This window comes from Odontesthes bonariensis, chromosome 24 (assembly GCF_027942865.1).
Source record: "Odontesthes bonariensis isolate fOdoBon6 chromosome 24, fOdoBon6.hap1, whole genome shotgun sequence".
Lineage (NCBI taxonomy): Eukaryota > Metazoa > Chordata > Actinopteri > Atheriniformes > Atherinopsidae > Odontesthes > Odontesthes bonariensis.
In genome coordinates this window covers 16,917,273-16,943,351 of record NC_134529.1, presented here as the reverse complement: position 1 = coordinate 16,943,351, position 26,079 = coordinate 16,917,273, and the positions used below count along the sequence as shown (strand labels likewise).

Sequence of the window (26,079 nt, the reverse complement as noted above, 5' to 3'; positions counted from 1 at the left end):
AATGTGAGCTAAATAACTGCTAAATAACCACCACAATCAAATAGGGTTTTTTATGATGATGTCTACATTAATGTGCTGGAAAAAGAAGTAAAACTCCACTGTGGTCATTTCTACCATTCATTTAATGAATTACAGTTTTATCACACTTTGGAATTCCATGTGATTTAATCATGCTGTTGTGTCTGGTTTCACCCTTTGACCTTTACCATCTGTCATTCAAAGTTGAAACAATTAGTCAATTGCACTGAGATTTTTGTCATTAGTCACTTGACAAACTGGATTACAATATAAGGCACTGGAAATATTGGGCATTGCAGTCAAGTAAATCTAGAAAATATAACTAATTACACAGTTTTATCAAATTCAGTATTGTCTTGCCCACCAATATGCTCAGATTTATGAAAATCTATATAAAGGTTGAAGAGAAAGGAAAAATAAATACTATAATTGGGATTAATCCTCTTGTGATCAGGAATCTTTAATGGAAAATGTCAGTGCATCTAGTTTGTGTTTGAGAAATTTCTTTGTGCCTTTAATTTTAACTTAACGATGCCTACATTCCTAAAATATAAGGATTCGGTGCTTTTAGTAAAACAAACAAACATACGTATAGATTTGTATTTAACTTTTTTTGCAATTTTATAGACTAATTAATTACTAGAGCTAATTAAGGGAACAATTAGATTCATCAAAAACACAAATATTACAACATGGAAGATCAGGAAAAATGATTTAAAACAATGATTTAAAATTTGATAATAACAAATAATGTAAGTAACTGTCCAGCAATGTGTTCCGTTATTCAGTCTATCCATCCATCCATTTTCGATACACACTTAATCCAATTCCAGTGTCTGTGTGGGGGATGGGGGTGGGAGTAGAGGGGGGTTGATGTGGAGCCTTTCCCAGCAGCCATTGGGTGAGAAGTGGGGTACACCCTGGACACCCTGGTCGCCAGTCCATTACAGGACCAGTTATTCAAGATTAAAGATTTAGAGTTATTCAGATTAAATATTGTGCTTCAGTTGAACAGATTTGAATGACTTTTTAAATTATGGCAAACAGTTGGTTGCTGATGCCGGCAAACTTTTATATCTCTGTAACTGTTTCTTTTCAAAGCTGACAGCGCTCAGCGCCGGGTTTAATGCAGAGGAAGAAGAGACTGTGGTCAAAGTAGAGTTTGCAGACAGCTTCCAATTAGTAAGTGGATCTGATGACTCTGGGTTTGACAGTGACTCCATGGATAAAGCAGGGTTTTGGATTCCATCAGAGCAACTAATTTGGTCTTTTCCTATGGAGTAATTCCTAACATCTTGGCGGAAAGCATTCACTGTGTTCGCTTCGCATTTGAAGACAATAATGTAACATTTTGTTAAGAACTGACAAAACAGGATGCCGTAGGTTGAGATGAGGATGACAACCATTTCAACAGCCGGAGTGTACTCACTACTACCTATGTTGTCGGTTACTGTGACATAAACAGGACCAAAGATGATCCAGGCAATGGAGTAAATCAGCATGGAAAAAGTGATGAACTTTGCCTCATTATAACTTTGAGGCAGTTTCCTTCCCTTGAATGCAATACCCAAGCAGATGAGAGCTAAAAAGCCAATATAGCCTAACATGACTCCAAATGCAGGTTTTGACCTTGTATGACAAAAATGCAAACGCTCAGTTGGTCTTGACTGCCACTTGGGCTGTGGAGGCGTTACTGCAAGCCACACAGCACAGATTAGTACTTGACCTGCCATGCATGCTGGAATAATGATGTAGGGCTTGTAGAGTTTATTCAGGACACTTTTAGTGTCAGGGTCAAATTCAAAGGCCAAGATGATTTTAAATGACTTGACCAAGATGCAGGAGACAGACAATGTGAAACTCAAGCCAAACAATGCATGCTGTGCCATGCACTGCCAATCCTTGGGTTCACCACCAAATAATATTACGCTGCCAAATGTGCTCAAAAGAGAGAAAAGGAGCAGGATGGAGATGGGGCCCACAGATGAGCGTACGACTGGGGTTTTCCAGTATACACTGAAGATGATCCCAACAACAACGGTAAGCAGAGCGCCAAGAGCAGTAAACGCCAGTATCACTATATGGAAAGGGTTTTCCCACTTCAGGTAAACTGCTGCTTTCTTCTTACAATAAGAATCCCCTGCCTCGGAGTACTCAGTCATTTTACAAGGATGACAGTCTGTGGAATCTGCAAACAGAGGGCAAATGCTAAATCATAATCTTCAAGTAGAAGCTGACAAGGCAATAGGCCTGGAAAAAAAGTAGTTTTTTCATAATGAGTTAATGAGTATAAGAGTTTAATTGCATTTTACAATGAAGCAATGTGACAGTTTACTTTAATACACACCGGTTGCGTTGGAAAATTCGCCTGCAGGACAGGACTCGCACTGATAGCAACAAGAAGGCTGGCCGTCAGCACTTATCTTCCTTTTGCCTGGTTTACAGCTTTTTGAGCACTTGGAAGTCACTCCTTTCTGTGAAGAGAAATTATTTTCATCATGCAACGGGAGTCAATTACAGTCATGTGTTGTGTTTACTTGTAACCAAGGCAACCAGCAAAATGGCATCCATGAGGGTGACGGATGCTTTGGAAAAAAGGACGTATTTTAGTCCTACACTAGATCACTCAAATGATTAATGCTTCACAAAGTACAAGCAGGTAAGCTTCATCCCCAGGAAATTCAAAACAACAGAAAAATAACTTGACAGTGAAAGACAAATACTTACCGTGAGGCTGTATAATTCTTGTTTTTTCTCGACAGTCAGCATCTGGTTCTCTATGTCATAATGACCTACAATGTAGTTCATGTCCAGCATGGATGGTGAAGTCTCCTTCCACAAGATGACATCATAACCAGAGTGTAGGTCACCGTTTTTATCAAATGAATAGGTGTTATTATCCATGATGAAGCTTGCATTCCGTAAGGCATCTCGGAACTGAAATTGCAAAATATTGAAAGCTGTTATTATGTCCAGAATGACTAATAGCTGTTAATTTACACATCCAGCATTGCCTAATGAATGCGAGTCCATTATTAAGTCCCTTCTTTTTTCTTTGTTTTGTTATCCACCAAATATCTGTCTATTCCACAACTAAAAGATCCAAGCTGCTGAAATTGCTTGTCACTAACTTTGTCTGTGTACAGTTAGTGGGATTTTTTAGTTTTCTTTTTTTTTTCACCCTAAGCTGCTGCCTGTCACAACAGTGAACAGCACAAAATAAATAGTGAGTGACCGGTGATGGTGTAATTGTTGGCCCCCAGATGCTGTAAAGCAACATAAAGCTAAGAGGTTTGTAAAAAGTGATTCCTCTTACTCCAGCACTGCAGAAAATATTGATTCTAGTTACTATAAAGTATTAAAGTGTTTGTGTATGTACATACTGACCTCCTTGGGTTGTAATGTAGATGTGTTGCACTTCCGCTTGATGCAGAGGTCTGTAACAGCCTGAGCAATTGCTTTAACTGCCAACTCAATACTGAACACAGCATACGGATATGTCATGCTGATCAATGACTCAATGGCCTTGCCCTCTTTATCCTCTTTACCCTCTTTATTTAAAAAGTCTTTCAGGAATGAGTTTTTCTTGTGTTTTTCAGGATTTACATCGAGACTGCGGAGAAACTGCTCAAACTTGGATGAGTTTTTAGATTTAAGAGTGATCCCAAAGACTGTTCCAACATCAGTCAATTTCCAGGTATTAAGCACACTAGTTGACTGTGACCAGTTATCACTAGCCAACCAAACTTTCCCTCTGCCTTGAGAATCCCTGAGAACTTTATCGAAAATATACATCATATGATTGACTTTTGCGAAGGATATAATGACTTTGACATTTTTATTTTCAATGATGCTTTTGACTGTGGAGTCGATGCTGTCCTTGAGTCGACTATCGACAAGAAATTCTGGCAGAACGGAAGTGAAGGCAAAGCAGATTTTGTTCATGGTTGCATGCTGACGGAGGCGCTCAACTGCGTAGCGACCATATTCACCATCCGTTGTCACTACACCAACCCAAGTCCAATTGTGTTCTTTTAGAATCTCGACGATGGCTTGTGCTTGGTGATCGTCTTCTGGTACGGTCCTCATGAAGCTTGGAAATCGGTTTTTATCACTCAAGAGACCAGATGTTGAGCCATAACTTATCTGTGCAAAAAATACAAAACAGCCCCAAAATAAGAGACATGTTTGGTAGCAATAGCAATGAGCAATGAGAAATTTTCTCTGCATCTTATATATTTATCCTCTGAATGAAAGGTTAGAAATTTGGAAAAAAATACACTTTGTTGCTGAGTGTTAGATGGGCTAAAGTCATACAATTCTCATATCAGTGCAGTTAATACATGTGATGATACAGCCAGCTGATTAATAACTTAGCTTAACATACTGTAATGGAGGTTACAGAAATTATCTGGTCACGTTCTGAGTATATATATATATATATATTTTTTTTTTCATGAATTGTTCAAGCAAACCTTAATTGCCCTCCCCGTGAGCTGTCACCTTACCGTGGTGGGGGGGTTTGCGTGCCCAAATGAGTCTGGGAGCTATGTTGTCTGGGGCTTTAAGCCCCTGGTAGGGTCACCCATGGCAAACAGATCCTAGATGAGGGACCAGACAAAGAACAGCTCACAAAACCCCTATGATGAGTAATATTTTTGGATACCGTGTTCCTTCGCCCGGACGCGGGTCACCGGGGCCCCCCCCTGGAGCCAGGCCCAGGGGTGGGGCCCGCCGGCGAGCGCCTGGTGGCCGGGTCTGTGCCCGTGGGGCTCGGTCGGGCACAGCCCGAAGAAACGGCACGGGTCCCCCTTCCTACGGGCTCACCACCCGTGGGAGGGGCCATGGGGGTCGGGTGCAGTGTGAGCTGGGCGGCAGCCGAAGGCGGGGACCTTGGCGGTCTGATCCTCGGCTACTGAAGCTGGCTCTTGGGACGTGGAACGTCACCTCTCTGCTGGGGAAGGAGCCTGAGCTGGTGCGCGAGGCTGAGCGGTTCCGGCTAGATATAGTCGGACTCACCTCGACACATGGCTTGGGCTCCGGAACCAGCCTCCTCGAGAGGGGGTGGACTCTCTTCCACTCTGGAGTTGCCCGCGGTGAGGTGGGGGACATTGAGCCCGAATGGGCCATGTTCCGTGCCTCCATTGTTGAGGCGGCCGACCGGAGCTGTGGCCGTAAGGTGGTCGGTGCCTGTCGTGGCGGCAATCCCCGAACCCGCTGGTGGACACCAGTGGTGAGGGAAGCCGTCAAGCTGAAGAAGGAGTCCTATCGGGCCTTTTTGGCCAGTGGGACTCTGGAAGCAGCTGATGGGTACCGACAGGCCAAGCGGAACGCAGCCTCGGCGGTTGCTGAGGCAAAAACTCGGGCTTGGGAGGAGTTCGGGGAGGCCATGGAGAACGACTTCCGGACGGCCTCGAGGAGATTCTGGTCCGCCATCCGGCAGCTCAGGGGGGGGAAGCGGTGCACCGTCAACACCGTGTATGGTGAGGGCGGGGCTCTGCTGACTTCTACTAGGGACGTCGTGAGTCGGTGGGGGGAATACTTCGAGGGCCTCCTCAATCCTACCGACACGCCTTCCGATGAGGAAGCAGAGTTGGGGAGCTCGGACGTGGGACCTCCCATCTCTGGGGCTGAGGTCGCCGAGGTGGTCAAAAAACTCCTCGGTGGAAAGGCCCCGGGGGTGGATGAGGTCCGTCCTGAGTTCCTCAAGGCTCTGGATGTTGTGGGGCTGTCTTGGTTGACACGCCTCTGCAGCATCGCGTGGACATCGGGGGCAGTGCCTCTGGACTGGCAGATTGGGGTGGTGGTCTCCCTCTTTAAAAAGGGGGACCGGAGGGTGTGTTCCAACTATAGGGGGATCACACTCCTCAGCCTCCCTGGTAAGGTCTATTCGGGGGTACTGGAGAGGAGGATCCGACGGATAGTCGAATCTCGGATTCAGGAGGTGCAGTGTGGTTTTCGTCCTGGCCGTGGAACAGTGGACCAGCTCTATACCCTCCGCAGGATCCAGGAGGGTGCATGGGAGTTCGCCCAACCGGTCTACATGTGTTTTGTGGACTTGGAGAAGGCGTTCGACCGTGTCCCTCGGGGACTCTTGTGGGGGGTGCTCCGGGAGTATGGAGTGGCGGACTCTTTGATACAGGCTGTTCGGTCCCTGTATGACCGGTGTCAGAGTTTGGTCCGCATTGCCGGCAGTAAGTCGGACATGTTTCCTGTGAGGGTTGGACTCCGTCAGGGCTGCCCTTTGTCACCGATTCTGTTCATAATTTTTATGGACAGAATTTTTAGGCGCAGCCAGGGCGTTGAGGGCGTCCGGTTTGGCGACCTCAGAATCGGGTCTCTGCTTTTTGACGATTTGGTTCTGTTGGCGTCCTCAGGCCGTGACCTTCAGCTCTCACTGGAGCGGTTCGCAGCCGAGTGTGAAGCGGCTGGGATGAGAATCAGCACCTCCAAATCCGAGACCATGGTCCTCGGCCGGAAAAGGGAGGAATGCCCTCTCCGGGTCGGGAATGAGATCCTTCCCCAAGTGGAGGAGTTCAAGTATCTCGGGGTCTTGTTCACGAGTGAGAGACGAATGGAGCAGGAGATTGACAGACGGATCGGTGCGGCGTCTGCAGTGATGCGGGCTCTGCACCGGCCCGTCGTGGTGAAGAAGGAGCTGAGCCAGAAGGCGAAGCTCTCGATTTACCGGTCAATCTATGTTCCTATCCTCACCTATGGTCACGAGCTGTGGGTAGTGACCGAAAGAACGAGATCGCGAATACAAGCGGCCGAAATGAGTTTCCTCCGCAGGGTGTCTGGGCTCTCCCTTAGAGATAGGGTGAGAAGCTCGGTCATCCGGGAGGGGCTCGGAGTAGAACCGCTGCTCCTCCGCATCGAGAGGAGTCAGATGAGGTGGCTCGGGCATCTAGTGAGAATGCCTCCTGGACGCCTCCCCGGTGAGGTGTTCCGGGCCCGTCCCACTGGGAGGAGGCCCCGGGGAAGACCCAGGACACGTTGGAGAGACTATGTCTCTCGGTTGGCCTGGGAACGCCTCGGGGTCCCCCCAGAAGAGCTGGAGGAAGTGGCCGGGGACAGGGACGTCTGGGTCTCTTTGCTCAAGCTGCTGCCCCCGCGACCCGATCCCCGGACCAGCGGAAGATGATGGATGGATGGATGGAACCTTAATTGCTTTAGAGAATGTTTTTAAGCTCAGTCGTACCTCAGGGATGTTCTCCAGGTTTAGTTGCCTTGTAACCGCTATGGATATCTCTGAGTAGTAATCACCTATGACAGCCAGCACAGGCAAGGAGGACTGCTTTGCATCATCTTTGTTGGTATTACCTGCAAAAATCCCATCAACAAAGGCAGTTACATACATTTAAAATTGGCATGAAATCCAATTTTGATGTGAAAGTGTTTCTGTTTGATCTATCTTGCACTTTACATCAACTGTATCTGGCCCAATAATGACAACATTTTTATTGCTTTAAGTATTCTTACTTCTGTAACAAAAACTGAGACAAAATGCTGCAGCAGTGTGTGTTAAAGTCCACCCTTACTGTTTCCATAGGAATTAAGGAAGTAAACAGAAGCCATGTGCTGTCAATCAAATCCACTTTGAATAACTAAGAAAGATTATTTACCAGAAGAAAACATTCACTATCTTTCCAGTAGAGTGGACATCCCAGCAAGTTCACCACAAGGTCAGAATGCAATGCTCAGAAAAATAGTAAAAGAAAAACAAGAGCTACATTTCAGTTAGTATGTTAAATATTAACGTTCATAACAGTAAAGGTGATAAAAGACACCTTTGAAAGTTTTATCAGAAGGAAGCCTCTTCTCTTTAATATAATCAAATTCATAATGAATATAATAAATAACATGACACTCTAATAACATGCTGAACATCATGTAGTTCTACATTATTAATTAATTTTTACAATGTTAAATTTATCATTATTGTTTCTGACATGCTAATTGTAATAAAGTTGTTTGAATGTGTGGAGCCATGTCAGGAAAGGAAAATATGGCAAGCACATATTATGTGATACATATTCATACATTATATTACATTACAATTAAATACATAATCATTTGTTTTCAACTCTTTCATTATGATTTACAAGATTTATCACCACTGGTAACTAAGGCCCTCCAACTGCTTGGCTTATATTTATTTAGATAAATTGATTGAATCTTTAAACCACACAGCATGATATGACACCATTTGACTAATTCAAAGCTGAAAAATGTAAATACATTTAAAGATGATGGCTTAACTGTCTGAAAATGTCAGACTTTGTGACCTAAATTAAGTCAAATGTGATTGAAATGATCAATGTGGTGCAACTTGTCTTTGAGAACGGAGTTCATTTGTGCATAGATACTTTCCCTGTTGCCATTACATCTCCCACAACTGATGTGCCGTAATCCCCAAACCAGTTTTTGAATACAATTACAAATGAGTTTAGCATTCTGATTTTGACAGTACTCACTATTTCTACTCATGAAGGATTGGCTGTTTTTCAGGGCAGTTGTAACATCACCACAGGAGTCCACTATGTGATATCCCAGGGTGATGTTCCCCAACACACGATTCTTATTTATCTCCTCCACAGCGTGCACCATCATAAGAGACTGGGCCAGCCGAGCAGGGCTAAACCTGTATGTCCCAAATTACACATGTTATATACAGATAATTCCTACGTTGACACATGTGTTCAAACAACAACAAACATCTGGATGAAAATAAAAAAATCACCTGTCGCAGGTCCACGGTTCTGAGTCATTTTCATGAACACTTTCATGTATTGGAAACAGTCCTCCGATAATAATGTCACCTGGAGCTCTGGCTTCTCCTTTGCATTCCACAAAGAAAAAGTGCGATAAAACTGAGAAAAAGTGGCAGAAACTTAAGAACGGTGTCATCTTCTTCTCTGTCTCGTTGGCTTAAGTCTTCCTAAAGTAGATAAGCCAAATCTGAACTGAAACCTGGGTGCATCTCGCCAGTGAATTTGCTTCAGAAAGAGTTGTGAAACATCCTAAACTTGAAATACTGCTCATCATTCATCACCCTCTTTATGGTCGAATGGTTTGAATGTGAAGAAAAAAACCCTTTTTCTCTTTCCGGGTTTTACGATTAGAGTATCTATATGACAGCAGTTAGACACATAAAAATAAATGCTGAATCAAGTAACAAGTTGTGTTCTAGTTTATTGATATGATTCCTGTCCACTTTTGGGAAATAATCTAATAAAAAACAGTTTAATTTATTTTCTGATCTCTTTTGACTAAAAATAGGCAACAAGGAAACACAATGGGTTTCCACAAGAGGTTTAAAAACATCCACCCTTAAGGCTAAATGAAGTCCCTGAGTTGTTTATCATGTCTGGCTGTAGGCTATATTTAGGTAAAACATGAATTGCAGGATAGTTTTCCAATGAATGTCAACAAGGGCGTGATTTTCAGTCTTACTCATTGCGGCTAAAGACAAGAGTCAGAGTTCAATTACAAAATAACACTGCTAAACTATAAAAATTTGTATTATACTTCCCATCTATTGCAAGTCCAAACCAACTAAAATCTAGATTTAAGATCCTGAAGAGTTTTTAAAAAAAGGATCAATTATGCAGAGGTGAATTTCAACGGCAATCGTCAGGTTCATATGCTCGTTGATGCTTGACTTCATTTCAAAAGGAATCAAATTAGCTTTCACTCCAATATATTGGCAGCTGTTACTGGAGCTGTTGTTTGTAGTTTATTTGGAAATGCATGTTTCTGTGTATCTGTTAGTTAACCGTTAACAATGCTGTTTGACTGTAAGTCACGTCGTCACCGGTACGTAACTGGTTGCCTACTGTTATAGAGATTCACATTTTCATAGTGCAATTTAAGTGCTGTATGTCAGTATTAATATTTCACTCATTTATTTTCCATTCATTGTCATTTGCAGAAGCTACATTGCATTTTAGATGAGAAATTGAGAAATTGTTTTATATTGGTCAGTCATTCATACCCAACCTAGTTGATACTTTGGGGTATCAGCCTTACACTTTTAATACAAACTTCTCACTTTAACAGAGCTGTTGGGGGGGATTTCCATCCCAGAGGCAGGACAACTGAGAAGCTTTTAGGTGCAATCAATAGGCACCAAAGGTGACCTGATCAGAACTTGTTATCACTTATAACAGTCTGATTTGCCCTTTTCAGTTGTGTGGAGTAGCCCAAAACCCACCTGTTCAAAATCACCTACAACACCTGATAAAATGTTCTTCTCCCCCGCCATCTTCCACCCCCCCTCCTATGTGCCTAATGTCTCTAACAGTGTATTTTATTTTATTTTTTATTTTATTTTATTTTGTTCTGTTTTCTTTTTGTTTTAATGTCTCGTTTTTGTTTGTTCCTTTGTAAAGCGTCTTTGAGCATTCGGAAAAGCGCTATATAGGACTTATATATTATTATTATTATTATTATTAAGTTATGCTGCTTCCTCCCTTCATTTCTGCTGTATTAGTTTCAATTCACGAAACACTACCATGGGAATAATGAACAAAAGTTAAGGATTTATACAGAAAATTGGACATTATAGTACGCTGTAATACAGACTGAAGGATGATTGACAAGTTTTCACAGCTTTTCGGTTATTGGAGAACTTTATCATGTCAACATGTTGCTTCAATTCTAATGAAAATATATCATAACATGGTTTGGACTTGGATCATTTTGTTTTATGTATATGAAAATTGCCAAGGAAAATCAAAAACGGTCTCATGAATGTTGATTTTGAGTCCAAATCAGGTCTTAAGAAATATCTCAAACGTCCATATCTTGACTTGTTACTAATTTACAATTAACATAAAACAGTATGTCTATTTAAAAACAAATGTGTTTGTATAAAATGAAAGAAAAGATGAAATAGAGTTTCCCTATCCAAGTTACTGAAGTCACAGACAGGGTTTACACTGATCTTGAACCTTTTCAAAAGCTCTTTACTTGGATAAACCTTGTGTAACACTTGAGATGACACTTTAATTGTCTAGTTTTATTATTAACACAGTTTTTCAGTAATTAAGCTGAATTTCAAATTCACATTTCCTATGAAAGTGTAAAGAGGTGCTGTTTGGACAGTTGGAAAAGTGTGGAAAATAAACCAAATTATGAATAAATTATTGATCATTAAACAAGGTGCCATGATTTTTTAGAGGTTGTCCAATCCACAGAATTCCATTTTTTAACCAAGTGACCAAATATTTTAAAATATGTCTTTATTTTTCCAAATATAAATGTGGACTGAAATCTTGTTTGTATACTAAGAGCCATGGCAAAAGAGCCTATGGAGAGTCAATGGAAGCATGCCAGCTTAAGGGATATTCCTCCAACATAGCATTTGCATTTTAAGGAAGTCTTACAGCCCAACTCATTTAACTTCATCTGAAAAGGCTCGAGGACCGAAGGAACCACGAGCGTGCGAGAGAAGGTTAATAAGTTACAGCGTCTGCGCATATGCGGAACAGAGAGAGCGAAGGGAAAAGAGTTCCACATATTTGGGTTATTAACAGTACGGGGAAGTTTTCTTCCTCGGTTTAAAGGAAGTCAGTGTCCAGATCGTCTGCATACCACAGATGCATACACAATCTGACCGTTCTCCATTCCGAGTAAATCAAGTTGTGTACGTGGATGTCAACTTAACTTTGTGATCTGAGGCAGTTTGCGGTGGTAAGCGGATTTTTGTTTACCTCTTTGGCATGAGCAAAGTTTTAGTTCTTCCATAACTGCTTTTACAGTTGGTTTTCTCGGCAGCACAACATTTTGGGCTTGTAGCTTCCTGCTCGGTGTGTGTTCTTCTCACGGTATGTTCGGTAGAACTGTCAAAGCGGCCAACAGCTGTTTGAGGAAGCGACTGTCGGTATTTGCCAACAGCTATTGAGCAGTGATGACATCGCACTTTTAAAAGTGTGCGTCTTTCCTAGCTCGTAATTTTGACTGTCAGCGGTTACAGACATCTGACAGCGTCGTACTTTTTAACTGTTATCTGCTTCCTCGTGACCCGGGGCGCAATTCATCTAGTTCAGGGCAGGCAAGGTTGGGCGCGAGCGCTGTGATAGTTACTTGGAACCAAAGGAAGTTAACACGGGTTTTAGAACAGAAACCACACGACCACTGACTCCGTATCCTATCTTGGCCTTCGACAAAAGCTCCTAAGTCCAGTTTGGGTCGTTTAAATAAACATTAAAACCCGCAGGTCTAATCATGATTCTGTACGTTTCTGTCAGAGTAAACCGCGCAAAGCCTCTGAAACTGACACAAACATTGGTGGAAGTACTACTCACTGCATTCAAGTAGGCGGTTTCCGATCCTCTTTACAAGCACTGGTGAACTTTAAGTTTATGAAACAAACAAGTTGTTCAGTTTCCAGAATGTAAAACACTGTTAACCAACAACCAACACTGCATTATATCAAATATTTATCTGATAGATTCAGCTTTGTCTTCAGAAAGTTTTTCACATGCTGAGTATCACATGTAAAACCTATAGAACTGAGCTATTGTGCCCTCTTTCCACAAGCTGACAAAATTTCTTGGAAGCCTTAAAGAAATGTCTTTGACGTGCTTTGTTCCAAATATCCTAGAGACGCTGCACAACGCTTTTCTTTCAAACTCCATATAATTTGCGGCAACTCGTCTCTATTCTGCCTCTCTTCCACGGGGTCGTCTTTAGATCTGTCCCACAGCTTGCAGTTACATAGCACTCTTACATTTGAACACACACTACGCTGAAAAACACTTGAAGCATGTTAATACTGTAAGAGAGAGAGCAGAAAATGACGATATGCCATATTATGTCCCCTTTAAGGCCATTCTGTGGGTAAACGTAAATTTGCCGACTCAATGTTTGAATGTGTGCCTTTCTAGAGGTCCTCCACTGCAATGTTGCTTCTTTTGCGTTCATTAAAGGATTTCAGTACCACCATTAGGGTGAGGAAAGACAACACTAGCGTTTTACCACACGAGGATTGAGAAATGCTAATCATTCTCTGTCATTCTCTGAGTTCAGGGAAGGCAAAGGCGTTTTAAAGGAAGCAAAGTTGCTTAACTGTTACAGTTTGAAACTACAGTCTCTTCTCCAACATAGTGGTGGTGGGGTTAATTGAATGGGATCAAATCTGAAACACAAATGTGTTATTCAAAAGAGTTCTTAGTTGATCACCCATTTCTTGTGTTGTCTTTGCATTATTGTTAATCAAATATTGATTTTAAACCACTCGTGTCTCACACGTTCTCAAACCTTGTTGGAAACTCCACCGCATTATAGACACTGTTCCTGCTTATCGAGTCACCTCTTGAATGTGGCATCTGAACCAGCATTAAAGATAATCACTGCACATAATTATCAGTATGGTAGTAGCTGTAACGCTGGGAGGCCATTTCTCAACTTGCACTCCTGTCTCTCTCTTCAGACAAACTGCTGGTCCCATTCCAGTGATGTCGTCCCCTTGGTGGGAGACCCTGTTTGTCTTGAATGGAACCTCTTCCTCAGGCTTCCTGGACAACAGTAGCTGCTTCAACACCAACCAGAGCACCGTCCTCACTGGACTCAACTTCGGTGGAGTGCCGCTTGTCCTCCTGCTTGACTTCTGCTTCTTCATTGTACGTTTCTTTTGTCTGCTTCTCATATAGTTGAAATCAAGTAAGAGAATATTGAATATGCCATAATAGTGCTAAAATGCCTCTCTTCTTGCCACCCGCAGATCCTGCTGATCCTCTTCTCGACCATCCGGGGGAAGTTCTGGGATTACGGTCGTTTAGCTTTGGTTGCAGACAATGAAGGGTCAGTTAATAGTTTGACACTTTACTTCTTTTTTCAGCTATGAGGGCTCGGAGTTGTAGAGGTTTGTAGACGTATAAGAAACTAGCTTGATGATAAATTGGAGCTTCTGATTTACCTTTCTGTTATAGTGTGATAAAGTCAGTCACGCAAAACTTTTTTTATCAGGTTCAATAAGTCAACACACCGTCGCTACGGACGTATGTCATCCGTTATGTCCAATGTGGAGGACCTTGACTATGAATCGGTAAGTAAATAATGAAAAAACAACAAAATATCTGTACCAAAAATAATCGCTTCTTTGTTCAGAAAGGACTTCTTGTACAGATCAAAATGAGTGGTTCCTTTAGGGCTAATTTACTTGCACGATCATTTTGAACTAAAACTACCTTATGTGACACGATATTCTGTAAAGCTGGTTTTAGTCTCGAGTTCCCTTTTGGGAAAGCTCAAATTGTCTCTCCTTCTTTCAGGGGTTCTGCTCTTGGCTGCCTTACATCCTTAGAATGGAGTGAGTATTTAATTTTTTTTGCTAGACACATTTTTCTCACACGCATCCGCTTTATCATGTAATCTACGAAGTAAGGCATGTGAGGTCGGAGTGCCACTAATGAACATGGCATGCGCTTGTGTTTCAGTGAAGAAAAGATAAAAGAGAAATGCGGCGTGGACGCTGTTCACTACCTGTCCTTTCAGCGACATCTGATTATCCTGCTGGTGGTCATCACTGTCACCTCCCTCGCAATCATACTGCCAGTGAATATGACTGGAGACCTGCTGAGTAGGTTTAACATCACACTCTGCACCCTGTCTGTAAAGTACAAAACACAGCACGAGGCTCCATTTGATAGTTATTACAGTCCACTTTACACAAGTGTTCAGTAATAAGAACCCACTGTGAATCTTCTTTGAAGTTAAATTACGGTGGCCCTGAGGTGCAAAGGACAACAACATAACAACAACAAAAAAAAAGAACAAACAACCCGGCAGCATATGAACACATAGAGAAAACAAAAGGAAAGATCGTGTCATTTGAGACAAAGCAGTCGTGTTTTAGATGCACAACATGAAAAACAACTAAACCGAAACACACAAAGCAGAACACATCATATTTCAGAAAACGAAACATGTTGGAAGGAACTGTTGATTGTTCAAAGTTCTGTCCCCCAAAAAATATGTCTCTCCTACAGGAAATGATCCTCAGAGTTTTGGAAGGACAACTATTGGGAATCTTAAAATCGGGTAACTACCATAGAAATATGGGACATACCGTCAAAGTGTCTGTCTATTAAAACAAAAACCAAAAGTCTTTACAGTGCCCCCTTTTCTTTTTTTCTTTTTCTTTGCTCCAAGGAACAACCTGTTGTGGCTGCACACGGTGTTTGCGGTTCTCTACCTAATCCTGACGGTTGTGCTGCTGCGGCTTCACACATCACAAATGAAAGGCACGCGCAGGGAGACGGTGAGCTCAGACTACAAAGTCGGACGTTACGCGATGTAAAGTTCAGATTTCCTTTTTTGGATCTCCTCAGCCCCCTAAGCCCAGAGTGAGCCCTGAAAGCTGCTGGGTCACTCAGCTGAGCTGGTGCCAGGCTGTTATGTTACATTGTTTGTTTTTTTTTTCCATAGGCCAGAAACACATTGTTTTTGTGTTCGGTCCCTAAAACAGCAACAGAGGAGGATATAAAGACCCACTTTGAGTAAGTGAGCAAAAACTGATAATAATAATCAGTTTTAGTTGACCTCTTGTCCTGATGGAGCATGTTTGCTCAAATAGTTGTGACCCGCTCTATTCCTCACTGCCATCTCTGTTTGTCCATAGAGAGGCTTACCCGTCTTGTCAAGTGTATGCTGTGACTTTGGGGTATGATGTGGCCAAACTCATGCATCTTGATAAGGAAAGGTAAGAAATCAGAGGTCGTGTTGCAGAAATAATGTGATTATATTCCTCTGTGTCAGCAGATTTTTGCAGAGCCATCCTGTGAGTTATATCCTATGCTTACTGTATATATACAGTATGCATTAAAAGATATTCAGGAACATTCACTTAAGCTTTATTCTTGATAAGCAGGTCTCTGTGTTTGTATTGATTCTTTGTTGTTTTCACCCAAGGATGCGAGCCGGAAAAAACCTGCGCTTCTACGAGCGTATCTTCGAGAAAACGGGTACACGGGAGCTGTTCAACCCCCGTATATGTGGCCACATCTGTTGCTGCTCCAGCTGTGAGAAGGTGAGACGGCCCAGATGATGTGGCAGTCAGCTTTTTAATTATTTTTTTTTTCTTTTTTAAGAAGAGGAAAAATGTAGACATTTGTCGACCCCCGCAAAGCTCTAAATATTGTGTCAAAATAAGAAAGTTGCTGAAAACAAGTGCGCCACTGTACAACAGAGGGTTCCTGTGTTGGTTTTCTCTCAGGTTGACGCCATAGAGTATTACTGCGCTAAAGAGAAATACCTGCTGGAGGAAGTGAGACATCAGGCAGAAGAAGTGCCACAGCACCCCCTGGGGATTGCTTTTGTCACCTTACAGACGGAGGCTATGGCCAAGTAGTGAGTAGTCTTACAATGTCTTCATCTGTCTGTACAATATGTGTTGCCTTAATGAAAATGTGCTGTATCAAAAATACATTACATAATCAACCAACAGTTGTACACAGGCCTCTTCTCAAAAAAAAAAAAATTAGAAAAAAGTCTTGTGGAGAAAGTAAAATTGAGAAACATGTCCACATGGGGTCCAGATCAGGTCAGGGGACCTTTGACTATCCATGGCTCAAGTTTTCCTCTTGTCAGTCAATGAAATTAGTCAATTATCACGAGGAGAAACTATCGCTGTCCTCTGACCCAATCTGGACCCCATGTGGACATGTTTCTCAATTTTACTTTCTCCACAAGATTATTGAGAAGAGGCCTGTGTACAACTGTTGGTGTTCAAAGGTGAAATAACAGCAGCTATTTGCTCACTGCAGCATTCTGAAAGACTTCAACGCGCTCCAGAGTGGTGGCACAAGCTGCTGTTGCGGGAGAGCCCTCCAACCTTCGTCCAAAAGCAAAATCCTGAGCGTCAACAAGTGGCGGGTCAGCGTTGCACCACATCCCAAAAGTGTATATTGGTGAGATCTGCATCCGCAAGCAACCGTGTAGATGTGTGCAGCATGCACATCATATGACTCCGGGATGAGCAATAATTCAATATTATCATTAAGTAATTTTTAGTGGAATCATATGGCCTTGTGGCCTGACAAAGTTTTTATGTGAAAGTGAATGATTCCCATTAAAGTGCATTTAAACAAAGTGACCTAAAAGTAACGCATAACATTGGAGCATATATAATTGTGCTGAATTCCATCCATAGCACGACAGCCTGTTTGTGATCTTGCAGAAATGTTCCTTTTAGTGGCTGTTTTGGTGCAATGAAATATTTCCGAACATTGAAACACTGCACGTGATCCCCTGTTGGAGTCTAGATAATTCCCGGAGAATTATCTAGACTCCCTTTGTGTGTAACTGCCGTGTTTTCTGGATCCTACAGGGACAACCTCTCTGTGCGAGGTGTCCGCTGGTTCTTTCGCTACGTGATGATAAACTTCTTCCTATTCTTCCTGCTCACCTTCCTTACGACTCCCACCATCATTATTAACACCATAGACAAGTTCAATGTGACGAAGCCCATCTACTATCTTAACGTGAGTGTGGCACCTTCACAAATGAAATGGTTTTGCTTCCAGAGTTTCAGATGCTCAAGTTGCTTTTTTTTCCCCTCCAGAGCCCCATCATCAGTCAGTTCTTCCCAACTCTCCTCCTGTGGTCCTTTTCTGCTTTGCTGCCTACGATAGTGTACTATTCTACACTGGGAGAGGCACACTGGAGCAGGTATTACACCCACACAGAAACACACACTCTGTTAGTGAGAGCACTGAGTGGTTTCCCTGAGATAAATTGTCTATTCTATCTGTGCCACAGGTCCAGTGAGCAGCTGAGCATGATGCGCAAGTTGTACTTCTTCCTGCTCTTCATGGTCCTCATTCTTCCCTCGCTGGGACTCACCAGGTAATCTTTATTTGTGACTTTCAGGTTCGCTCAGAATTTTCATCTCATTTGCGTATTCATGGTTTGTCACATACAATGAGAGATGGGGAAACTTAAACATGCTCAGAAAAAAAAAAAGGAGGCTAAACTCATTTTTAACTCTGTGACCAACTACCCAGCTGCCTTCGCCTCAATCAAATGTGCTTTTCTCTGTTCCCGTTAGCATGCAGGCACTTACTCTGGGACTACCAGATAAAGAGAGAGTAAAGAGGAGGCTGCAATTTGGCTGAAAACTATTCTTTCCAAGTGAAAAGATGCACTTTGGCATCATTATGTTAAAGATGAACCTTTAGCAGCTTTTGTAACTGTTTTGTTTGTTTTTTCCACACCAGTCTTGCAGTGTTTTTCCGCTGGCTGTTCGATAAGGAGTTTCTTTCTGGTGGAAAACTGAGGTTTGAGTAGGTATACCTTTTCTTTTTTCTTTTTTAAACTTGTACATTAGTTTATGTTTATTTACTTGTTTTCGTGTTGTTGTTTTTTTGCTGCGCAATGCATCTCAAGTTTGTGAGTAAAAATGTAAAACTTACACAAATGAAGATTTCCTTCATTAAGTTAAACGATCGACATTTGATGCTCTCTTTCTTTTCCTCGCGCCAGGTGTGTGTTTTTACCTGATCAAGGTGCATTTTTCGTCAACTATGTGATTGCCGCTGGCCTGGTGGGCTCTGGGATGGAGTTGTTGCAGCTGCCGGGATTACTGCTTTACAGCGTTCGCATGATGCTCGCTCGCTCTGCTGCTGAAAGAAGATATGTCAAACAGGTTTGTAATGTTAACACCTACTTTACCTGCTCATAAATAAATAATTTCTTTGTCAACATTATTCCATTACAAATGGCTTCCCGCTTGTAGACATTGTCTCCGTAAAAGTATGCAGGGGCAGGCTCAAGTGTTTCAGACTCGGGGTTAATGGTTGGGCTTTGGGAAGATGTGTAAACAAGTGTTGTAAACAGTGTTTTTTAGAAGTATATTAAAGGGCCCCGAAGGAAACCGATTCATACTCAAGTTCTAGAGCAGATTCAAAGGAAGAAAGAATATTTCATTTTTAGTTAGTGTTTCGTCAACCTCACCACAACACGAGAAGAGAACTAACTTGTCTTGTTTTCTATTCACAGAACCAGGCCTATGAGTTTGAATATGGAGCCATGTATGGCTGGACTCTCTGTGTGTTTACTGTCATTATGGCTTACAGCATCATTTGTCCTATAATTGTCCCTTTTGGTGAGTAGTTAGTCACCAAGTCAACATTCCACCTCTTATTATCTGAAGCCTGTCTTTCCAGTACAACATATCTTCCATGGTGGTGTTATTAATTGCTTTGCATTTGACTCCATCAGGTCTTCTTTACATGCTGCTCAAGCACCTGGTGGACAGACACAACCTGTACTTTGCTTACCTGCCGACTCGACTGGACCACCAGGTTCACCTGGGAGCTGTCAATCAAGCTCTGGCTGCACCAATCATCTGCCTAATTTGGCTTTACTTCTTTTCTGTCCTCAGAGCAGGTTAGAAATATGTTCATTAAAGCTGGTGACATTTTAACATTTATGAAGAAGTACTCATCTATGTTACTCAAAATTAAACATTTAGAAGTTTTTGCCATCATAAAACCTCAAATGGCTCTACAGTTGCGAGGGCATGACCCCATCTATGATACTATTCTGACCCTGCTAACATCTCTGCCCACCATTAATTGAATTGATCGCAAACTCTGAGGCGAGGTTAACCATGTGCCAGCAAGTGCTAGCAGTCCCTCCTACAGATGAGCAAGCAGGTGCTAACAACTAGCATCCACTCGCTCAGTCCAAGGTCAAGTCCCAGCGGCTAGCTGCTGGCTCCTACTCACTCCGCTGGGCCCATTCTGAGCAGGTACTAAACTTCTAGAAAAAATAAAAAGATAAATAAAAAAAGAGGGAAGAGCTCAGATAACATGTTTCTCTGAAGAGTCAGTTCCCTATAATGATTCCTTAAAGGCTTGAAAGCCCTTCTTTTAAAATCTGGAAAGTCATTGATTAAACCCGTAAAAGATCACAAATATAAAAGTTTGTCTTTTTTCATGAAAACTATGAATTCAAATTCGAGCAGCCTTATACACCAAACCAGCTTTTGGCCATCAGGAACCTCTGGAGTTAGCATGTTGAATGAGTGTCGTGTCTGTCGGTCAGAGCGATAATTCTGACTGGCTGTTCAGCATAGCTTGAGAATCCATGATTGCCCCCACTTTGCGTGTTCGCTTCTTATTATTTCGTCTCTACCTCTTCCTATCTTCCTCTTCCTATCTTCTTTCACAACCAACAGGCCAAGTGTTGCCAGTGGCATTCCCACAATAAAGTTCTCACTAACCGTATACGCAGACTACACACAAACCTCTTTGGCGAGAGAACAACAGTAAAGTGATAATAAGCAAACACTGCTTTGCTTGCATTTTGTCATCTATGCTGTCTTCCGGTTTAAAAACATTTATAGGACTACTGCCCCTGGCAACGCAGGCCTCGCTCTTTCGTCGCCACTTGTTCTTGACATCGGTTGGGTGCATAAGAGCCCTAAGTCTACATCTTTTCTGCATTTCGCATAGGAAGATCTATACATATGCAAATTGGCCCCCATTGCCACTTCCCTATAGCTGGCCCTTGCTCTCCTCCTTCATGTGTGAACAATCCCAGAATTGTCGTTCCGCGGTTCCTCTGCTCCAGTTAGGGAGATGTAGCGCCAGGTCACAGTTCCGTATTGTTTGTCTGTTGTTTTTTGTTTGTTTTTTTTAACCAGGAGAAGAAAACCCCAGTGATTAAGTTTTAGGTCAGGAAATCCTGAAAACTGTCCTGATAGATGTAATGGAGCTCAGGGGGTATCCTGCTGTCAGCTTTTGTGTAATATAGTATTTAACTTTAACAAAGTAGCTGTGAGAACAGCTCGCCTTAGGTCTAGAAAAGTACAGACTGTGATTTACTGTTGCACTCCAACCCATTCTGTGTCTTTGTCGGGAATAAATCTTGGTTATGAATAGTTAATGATTTGCTACTGGTCTCTTACATGCGTGAATGCATGCAGATGCTTTGCTTTGGGGATACTTAAAGGGGGCCTGATGCTGTAAGTAAAGCTGTGAAACTGCAGGTTTAAAAAAAAGAAAAGAAAGTCAGAGGTGAGTATAAGAAGCTGTAAGCAATCTTACCGGCTTCAGTGCTTCTTAACGTTTTGTCAAACTGTTGGACTATATACTCGCTATTTGTGAGTGTGTCCCCCATCATGGTGTCAGGGTTCATTTCACTCACCTTGACATTTTGTACCCTCTGCAGTCACTTGTGTTGCGACTGTATGGCGTGCGCAGGTTTTAAAAACTCTTGTTTTAGCTGATATTTATGCAGAAAATGGATGATTCTAAAGGGTTCATAAATCTTCCTGCATCATTGAAATTACCTACAAGTTCCAGTTTGCCTGCAGATGCATACCAAGCGAAATTTCGGTGCCACTGTTTTAAATCTGCGCGTGTGTGTGTTGGTGTTTCAGGTTTCTTGACTTCCACGTCTCTGTTCACCTTGGTGGTCCTCTGTATCACAGTCTTCATCTGTATCAGCTTCACCTGCTTTGGCCATTTCAAGTACCTTAGTCCACATAACTACGCGGTGAGTGTTTGCTTGTGCGCGATATGCCGTCGCTTCCATGTCATCGTTCAGCGGCACATGTTTGTGTTCATGTCGTTTTGTGTTCATGTCATTTGTGTTCTTTTTCAGGTCAAAGAGGAGGACGAGGATACTGTAGAGGGAGTGGAAGAAAATACTAAGGTACTGTACCCGTGGCTGTTCTTTAACAAATTCCACAACGTCATTAAAGATCAAAAATGTTTCAGAAATGCTTCAGGCCTGACCTGAAGTTAACCTTTCTGTGTGTTTATTGGCCCTGTTGGTCATGCCTACGATGTTAGTCATTAACAAAGAAATGACTACCTTCGTGATCGATTGCCTGACCTGCCACAGAAATGGAAAATATCCTGAAATAGCACAACAAATTAAGGCGTTGACTAAATAGAGCATGAAAATAGAAAAGGTACGGAGTCCTTGTGTGTCACCATTAAGTTGTTTCGGTTAACTTTGCAGGTTAAGTTTTTGTCTTCTGTTGATTTTGCAGGAGCTTTGTCTTTCCCTAATCCTAAGCATTCTTTTTATTTTAACAGGCACATCGAGAACTCACATAAGTGTCTGTGAGTGCTCACATCTGTCATCTTTACTGTGTTTTTACAGGTTTACCTTCCCAGAGTGCTTAATCCCAAATCTCCTGCCAGCACCCCACAGGGATCTAAACAGCAGCAGTTTTATGGCTCTACGGAGGAGAGCCCAGGACTCAGCTTCAGCCCAGTGGAGAGCAGCACATCAGATCCTTGACTTGATGTACTTCAACATTAAGTAAAAGCTTGGAAGTCAAAATGGCTATGACCTCTGATCGTAAATCTGCGTCCTTCCCGAGTCTGAACACGGGAGTTTCCCAGTGAGTCCCGTTGAATCCGCCGCCGTTCTGTCTAACAACGGCCCAACTTCCTTGCTTCCTGCCACGAGAAAAAGTTCAGGGTGTTAATGAGAGCAGTGTTTTGTTTTAAAATGCTTTCTACAGAAAAGAGTGTTAGGAGTTTTATTTCACATTTCATTTTACACTTCTGCGGCACAGAAAAGAGATATGCTTTTAGTTTTATGTCAAGAAGCTCACTTACAGAGCTCACTTTACTCTCTGATAAGGACCAGAAACCGCCGCTCAGATCAAGCCATGATGTTCCAGATAACTTTGGAATGATCTTTTTTGCACATGCCTATAATCCAATCTGCACAACAGACACCAAAGACCTGGACAGGCACAACCTGGTGTTTGTTCCTCATTTAGGCAGAGTTCATCCAGTTTAGATTTCTCCACAGTGTACGAATTAACAATGCACTTTCCGTGTCTCAATGTTAAAAAACGTATTGTTCTTGATTTTGTAATTAGACAGGAAAGCAAATATTTCTTTTATTTACAAGTACAACAGGGTGTTTGTAACCAAGATTATTTTTGTGTTGTTTTTTTCATTAAAGCCAGTTATCTTCACTGTTTTCAAAGCTCAGACAGTGATGCTGTGCTATTATGCATGCATGTTTTAAACAGGTCCACAGTTATTTGTATTGAATGCAGTTGTGTTTTTGCAGATTTTTTTTAAAAAAAAATGTCCATTTTACAGGAACTGATCTGAAAACTTGTTCATTGTAAAAGAAAAAAGATTATTAATGTATTTTATAAATGGATTGCTTATGTGAAGATGAACTAAAGATGAACTTTACCTTTGTAAGCGGCGTTCTGTTTTTATCCCGCATGAAGTGTTAAATACAAACCCAAGGACAACTCGGCGTGCATGAGCTTGCCTTGACATTGGGGGGCACTGTTGCGCTGCAGTGAGGTAGCGTAACCTTTGAAATATTCATAAAGCTGCAACAAAAAGGTCAAACACACAATGTTGCTTTGAGGATTTCTAACTTCTTCTGACGTTGGTATGAGCCAGTTTACTGGGTGACAATTCCAGCAGCTCCACCTCCTCACCTGATCCTTCGCTTTTGTTTCCTTTTCTGTTCCCTTTCCTTTTTCTTCCCCTCTCTCCTGCCCTTTTACCCTTTCTCACCACGGTACCTGCCTCAGCTGGGAATCACCACTGTTGTCAAATAAAAGGCTTTTGGGGTGCTGCGGTGATTAGCGCAGTTGTTAAATAAGGGTAATGAAGTGCTACGCTATCACATCGAGGTTAGAATGTGTTGGAAGGAGAGGTTTGGACGAGGCTCAGTGTACTCTAATGGAGCCAAGAAGCTCTTGAACAACAAAGACCAGTTCAGGAACAGTGACTGCTGAAGAGGTCTGACGCTGCTTTAAGACACTACTTACTCGCTCAAGAATCTGATGCCATATTAATGCACACACCCTCTCTTTGAGGCCTTTCATACAGACTGCATACATGAGAGTGATACATAAATATCAAAGACGACTTAAAACCAACTTTCACTCTATTAAACTACGCATTTAGTGTGTGTTCACACAAAATTAGACAAAAAGATTGTGAGGACAAATGCCTTTATTTCGATCCTTCACCACAACATAAATCTAATAAGTGTGCAAAGGTCACTGACTGTGCTTTGCCCCTGATGTCTTTCAAAGGCCACATTTTACAAAAGAGTCTCACTTGTTTACACGCTCTTAAGTCTTTTCATATCAAGTGCATGTGATGGAGCAATAAAGACTCTGTTCATAGTGCTGCGTGATCTTGAATGTCCTGAAAATGATAACACGCCCCATAATTGTATAATGTATCTTTTTTTTTACTAAAAATCTAATTATCAGACGAACGCAGCATGACTCCCAAAGCAAAGCGACCTGGAAACAGATCTAAACAGGCATAGCTCAACAACAGCCGGCCATGGTCAGGACGCGGGGCCGCTAATGACTTGCAGATATTCTCATATGGCTCCAAAGATGAGAGTTTGATGGTAGACACCTGATATACTGTCTGTGCCTTGTGTATATCATGCGTGGTCCCTGCAGGAGAAGCTTCCTCTGTGGAGCAGGAGTAATTTAGATGTCGAGGCTCCCGGAGCCTGGGAAGCAGCTGTGTTCAGCAGCTAGAACTACACCGCGCAGCTTTCCAAAACCACACATCAAACTCTGACCCGGCGTTAAACACACCACTAATTCACTGGCCCTTCTTTGGCTCACATGGTTTTCGACTTTCACCCGTGGGTGTGTGAAAGTTGGTCCAATGACTTGTAAACTGGGAGTGGTTTGTGGCATGTCGTGTACAAATACCTTGTTCATTTAGACATATATACATTGTGTAGTTTTACACCTAAGGTTCTTTAACCACATATCCCCTGTGAACTCTTACTTTGATTATTAAAGAAATACTTGGCGATAACAAAAGTAATTATTTTTCCCAAGAGAATTCTTGGAGAGGAGCTATGTAATATGGTACAAATTACAGGGAAAGTAGCAATGGCCTTTCTAGAAACGCTTATTGAAACCCAAGTAAATATTCAGTCTTTATTCCTTCTTACTCCAAATTTCCTCCTCATTTCAGAAAAAAACATAGATGGGACTCTGAGAAGGACTAAATTGGCATATACAGTCGTCCAGGAAATTTAAGAATAGTGTTTCTCATCTTCAGATTAAAGAGAATTCAGAGATTTCATCATCTGTGGAAACTGATATCATTGAGAGATTCATAGAAATCTCCTCATAAGACCCTGTCCTAAAACAGACGTGATTTGTGGTGAAAATTGCTCCGTGGGCTCCAAAAAACCTTTGATAACTAACCAAATTTGTCACGTCATCTGAAAATATAAGTTCAACCCCAGCATGCTCGAGAAAGAAGAAAAGAGAACATGAAAACGCACAAAAACAAAACCCAGAAATGCCGCCGTCCTCTGCGAGCCTGGATTTAATTCAGAGGTGAAGAGGAAAGCCGTCACGTGGTCTGATTAATGTTTTTCTTTTTTCACTTGTGTGTCCTGCATCATTCAAACTAAACAGGAGATGAACCATCTGGCCTGTTTCAGTGCAAAAGCCAGCATTTATGATGGCTCGGAGGTGCATTGGTGCACGTGGGCTATGTAACTTGCGTATCTGTGAAGGCACCATTCATGCAGCACCATACATACAGGTTTTAGACCAATGTAAGCTGACATCTGACATTTTTTTTGGGGGGGGGTGCTTGTTTGGGTACAGACCTGTCTCCCACTGAAAAGATTTGGCACATAATGAAATGGAAAATACAACAAAGGAGGCCCGAAGTGTTGAGCAGGTGAATACGCATGGGAAAAACATTTCACTTCACAGCAGGAAGAGGTGGAGGGGAAAATTGCATTGACTTGTATATCTCTGCTTTCTGTTTTTATTTACAGTTCGCACAGCATCCCAGCTTGTTCCTAAACAGGGTTGGATGTTTAATGTGTGTTGGCCTTTTTTTGTGTGCTTAGCTGACCTGCTTTGAACCGATAAAATGGCTCTTAAGCTTTGGGTCGCACCTAGTTAGTTTTACAGTTTAATCACTTTTTGGAGAAATCATTGATTCTAGAGAGTTTTAAAACTTTTTTCCACATTTCCCGGGTCAAATGGAACAGCCGTGATTTAGCCAGTAAGGTATTACGAGCATACACAATGCACCTTTCTTGAAA

The 26,079-nt window shown here is 42.2% G+C and overlaps 3 protein-coding genes across 3 annotated transcripts; 1 reads left to right on the top strand and 2 right to left on the bottom strand.

The window, feature by feature from the left end:
- Positions 1–741: 741 nt before the first annotated feature.
- LOC142375057 (G-protein coupled receptor family C group 6 member A-like) lies at positions 742–2,999 on the bottom strand. Its single transcript, XM_075458977.1, has 3 exons — positions 2,746–2,999; positions 2,366–2,492; positions 742–2,206 (listed from the first exon to the last, which is right to left on the bottom strand). Exons 1-3 carry the CDS (start codon positions 2,920–2,922, stop codon positions 1,053–1,055), a joined length of 1,458 nt encoding a protein of 485 aa, XP_075315092.1. The 5' UTR covers positions 2,923–2,999; the 3' UTR covers positions 742–1,052.
- Positions 3,000–3,278: 279 nt separating this feature from the next.
- Positions 3,279–7,690, bottom strand: LOC142375058 (G-protein coupled receptor family C group 6 member A-like). The gene is made up of 3 exons (XM_075458978.1): positions 7,644–7,690; positions 7,220–7,341; positions 3,279–4,164 (listed from the first exon to the last, which is right to left on the bottom strand). The coding sequence occupies exons 1-3, from the start codon at positions 7,654–7,656 to the stop codon at positions 3,367–3,369; spliced, it is 933 nt and encodes a 310-aa protein (XP_075315093.1). The 5' UTR covers positions 7,657–7,690; the 3' UTR covers positions 3,279–3,366.
- A 3,774-nt stretch (positions 7,691–11,464) lies between these two features.
- On the top strand, positions 11,465–23,271 carry tmem63a (transmembrane protein 63A). The gene is made up of 23 exons (XM_075459001.1): positions 11,465–11,715; positions 13,457–13,646; positions 13,748–13,827; positions 13,993–14,071; positions 14,298–14,335; positions 14,463–14,605; positions 15,015–15,066; positions 15,178–15,286; positions 15,454–15,524; positions 15,647–15,727; positions 15,937–16,054; positions 16,241–16,374; positions 16,791–16,934; positions 17,354–17,507; positions 17,588–17,694; positions 17,785–17,871; positions 18,243–18,308; positions 18,508–18,670; positions 19,024–19,129; positions 19,246–19,413; positions 21,413–21,528; positions 21,637–21,687; positions 22,144–23,271. Exons 2-23 carry the CDS (start codon positions 13,482–13,484, stop codon positions 22,282–22,284), a joined length of 2,373 nt encoding a protein of 790 aa, XP_075315116.1. The 5' UTR covers positions 11,465–11,715; positions 13,457–13,481; the 3' UTR covers positions 22,285–23,271.
- Positions 23,272–26,079: the final 2,808 nt, after the last annotated feature.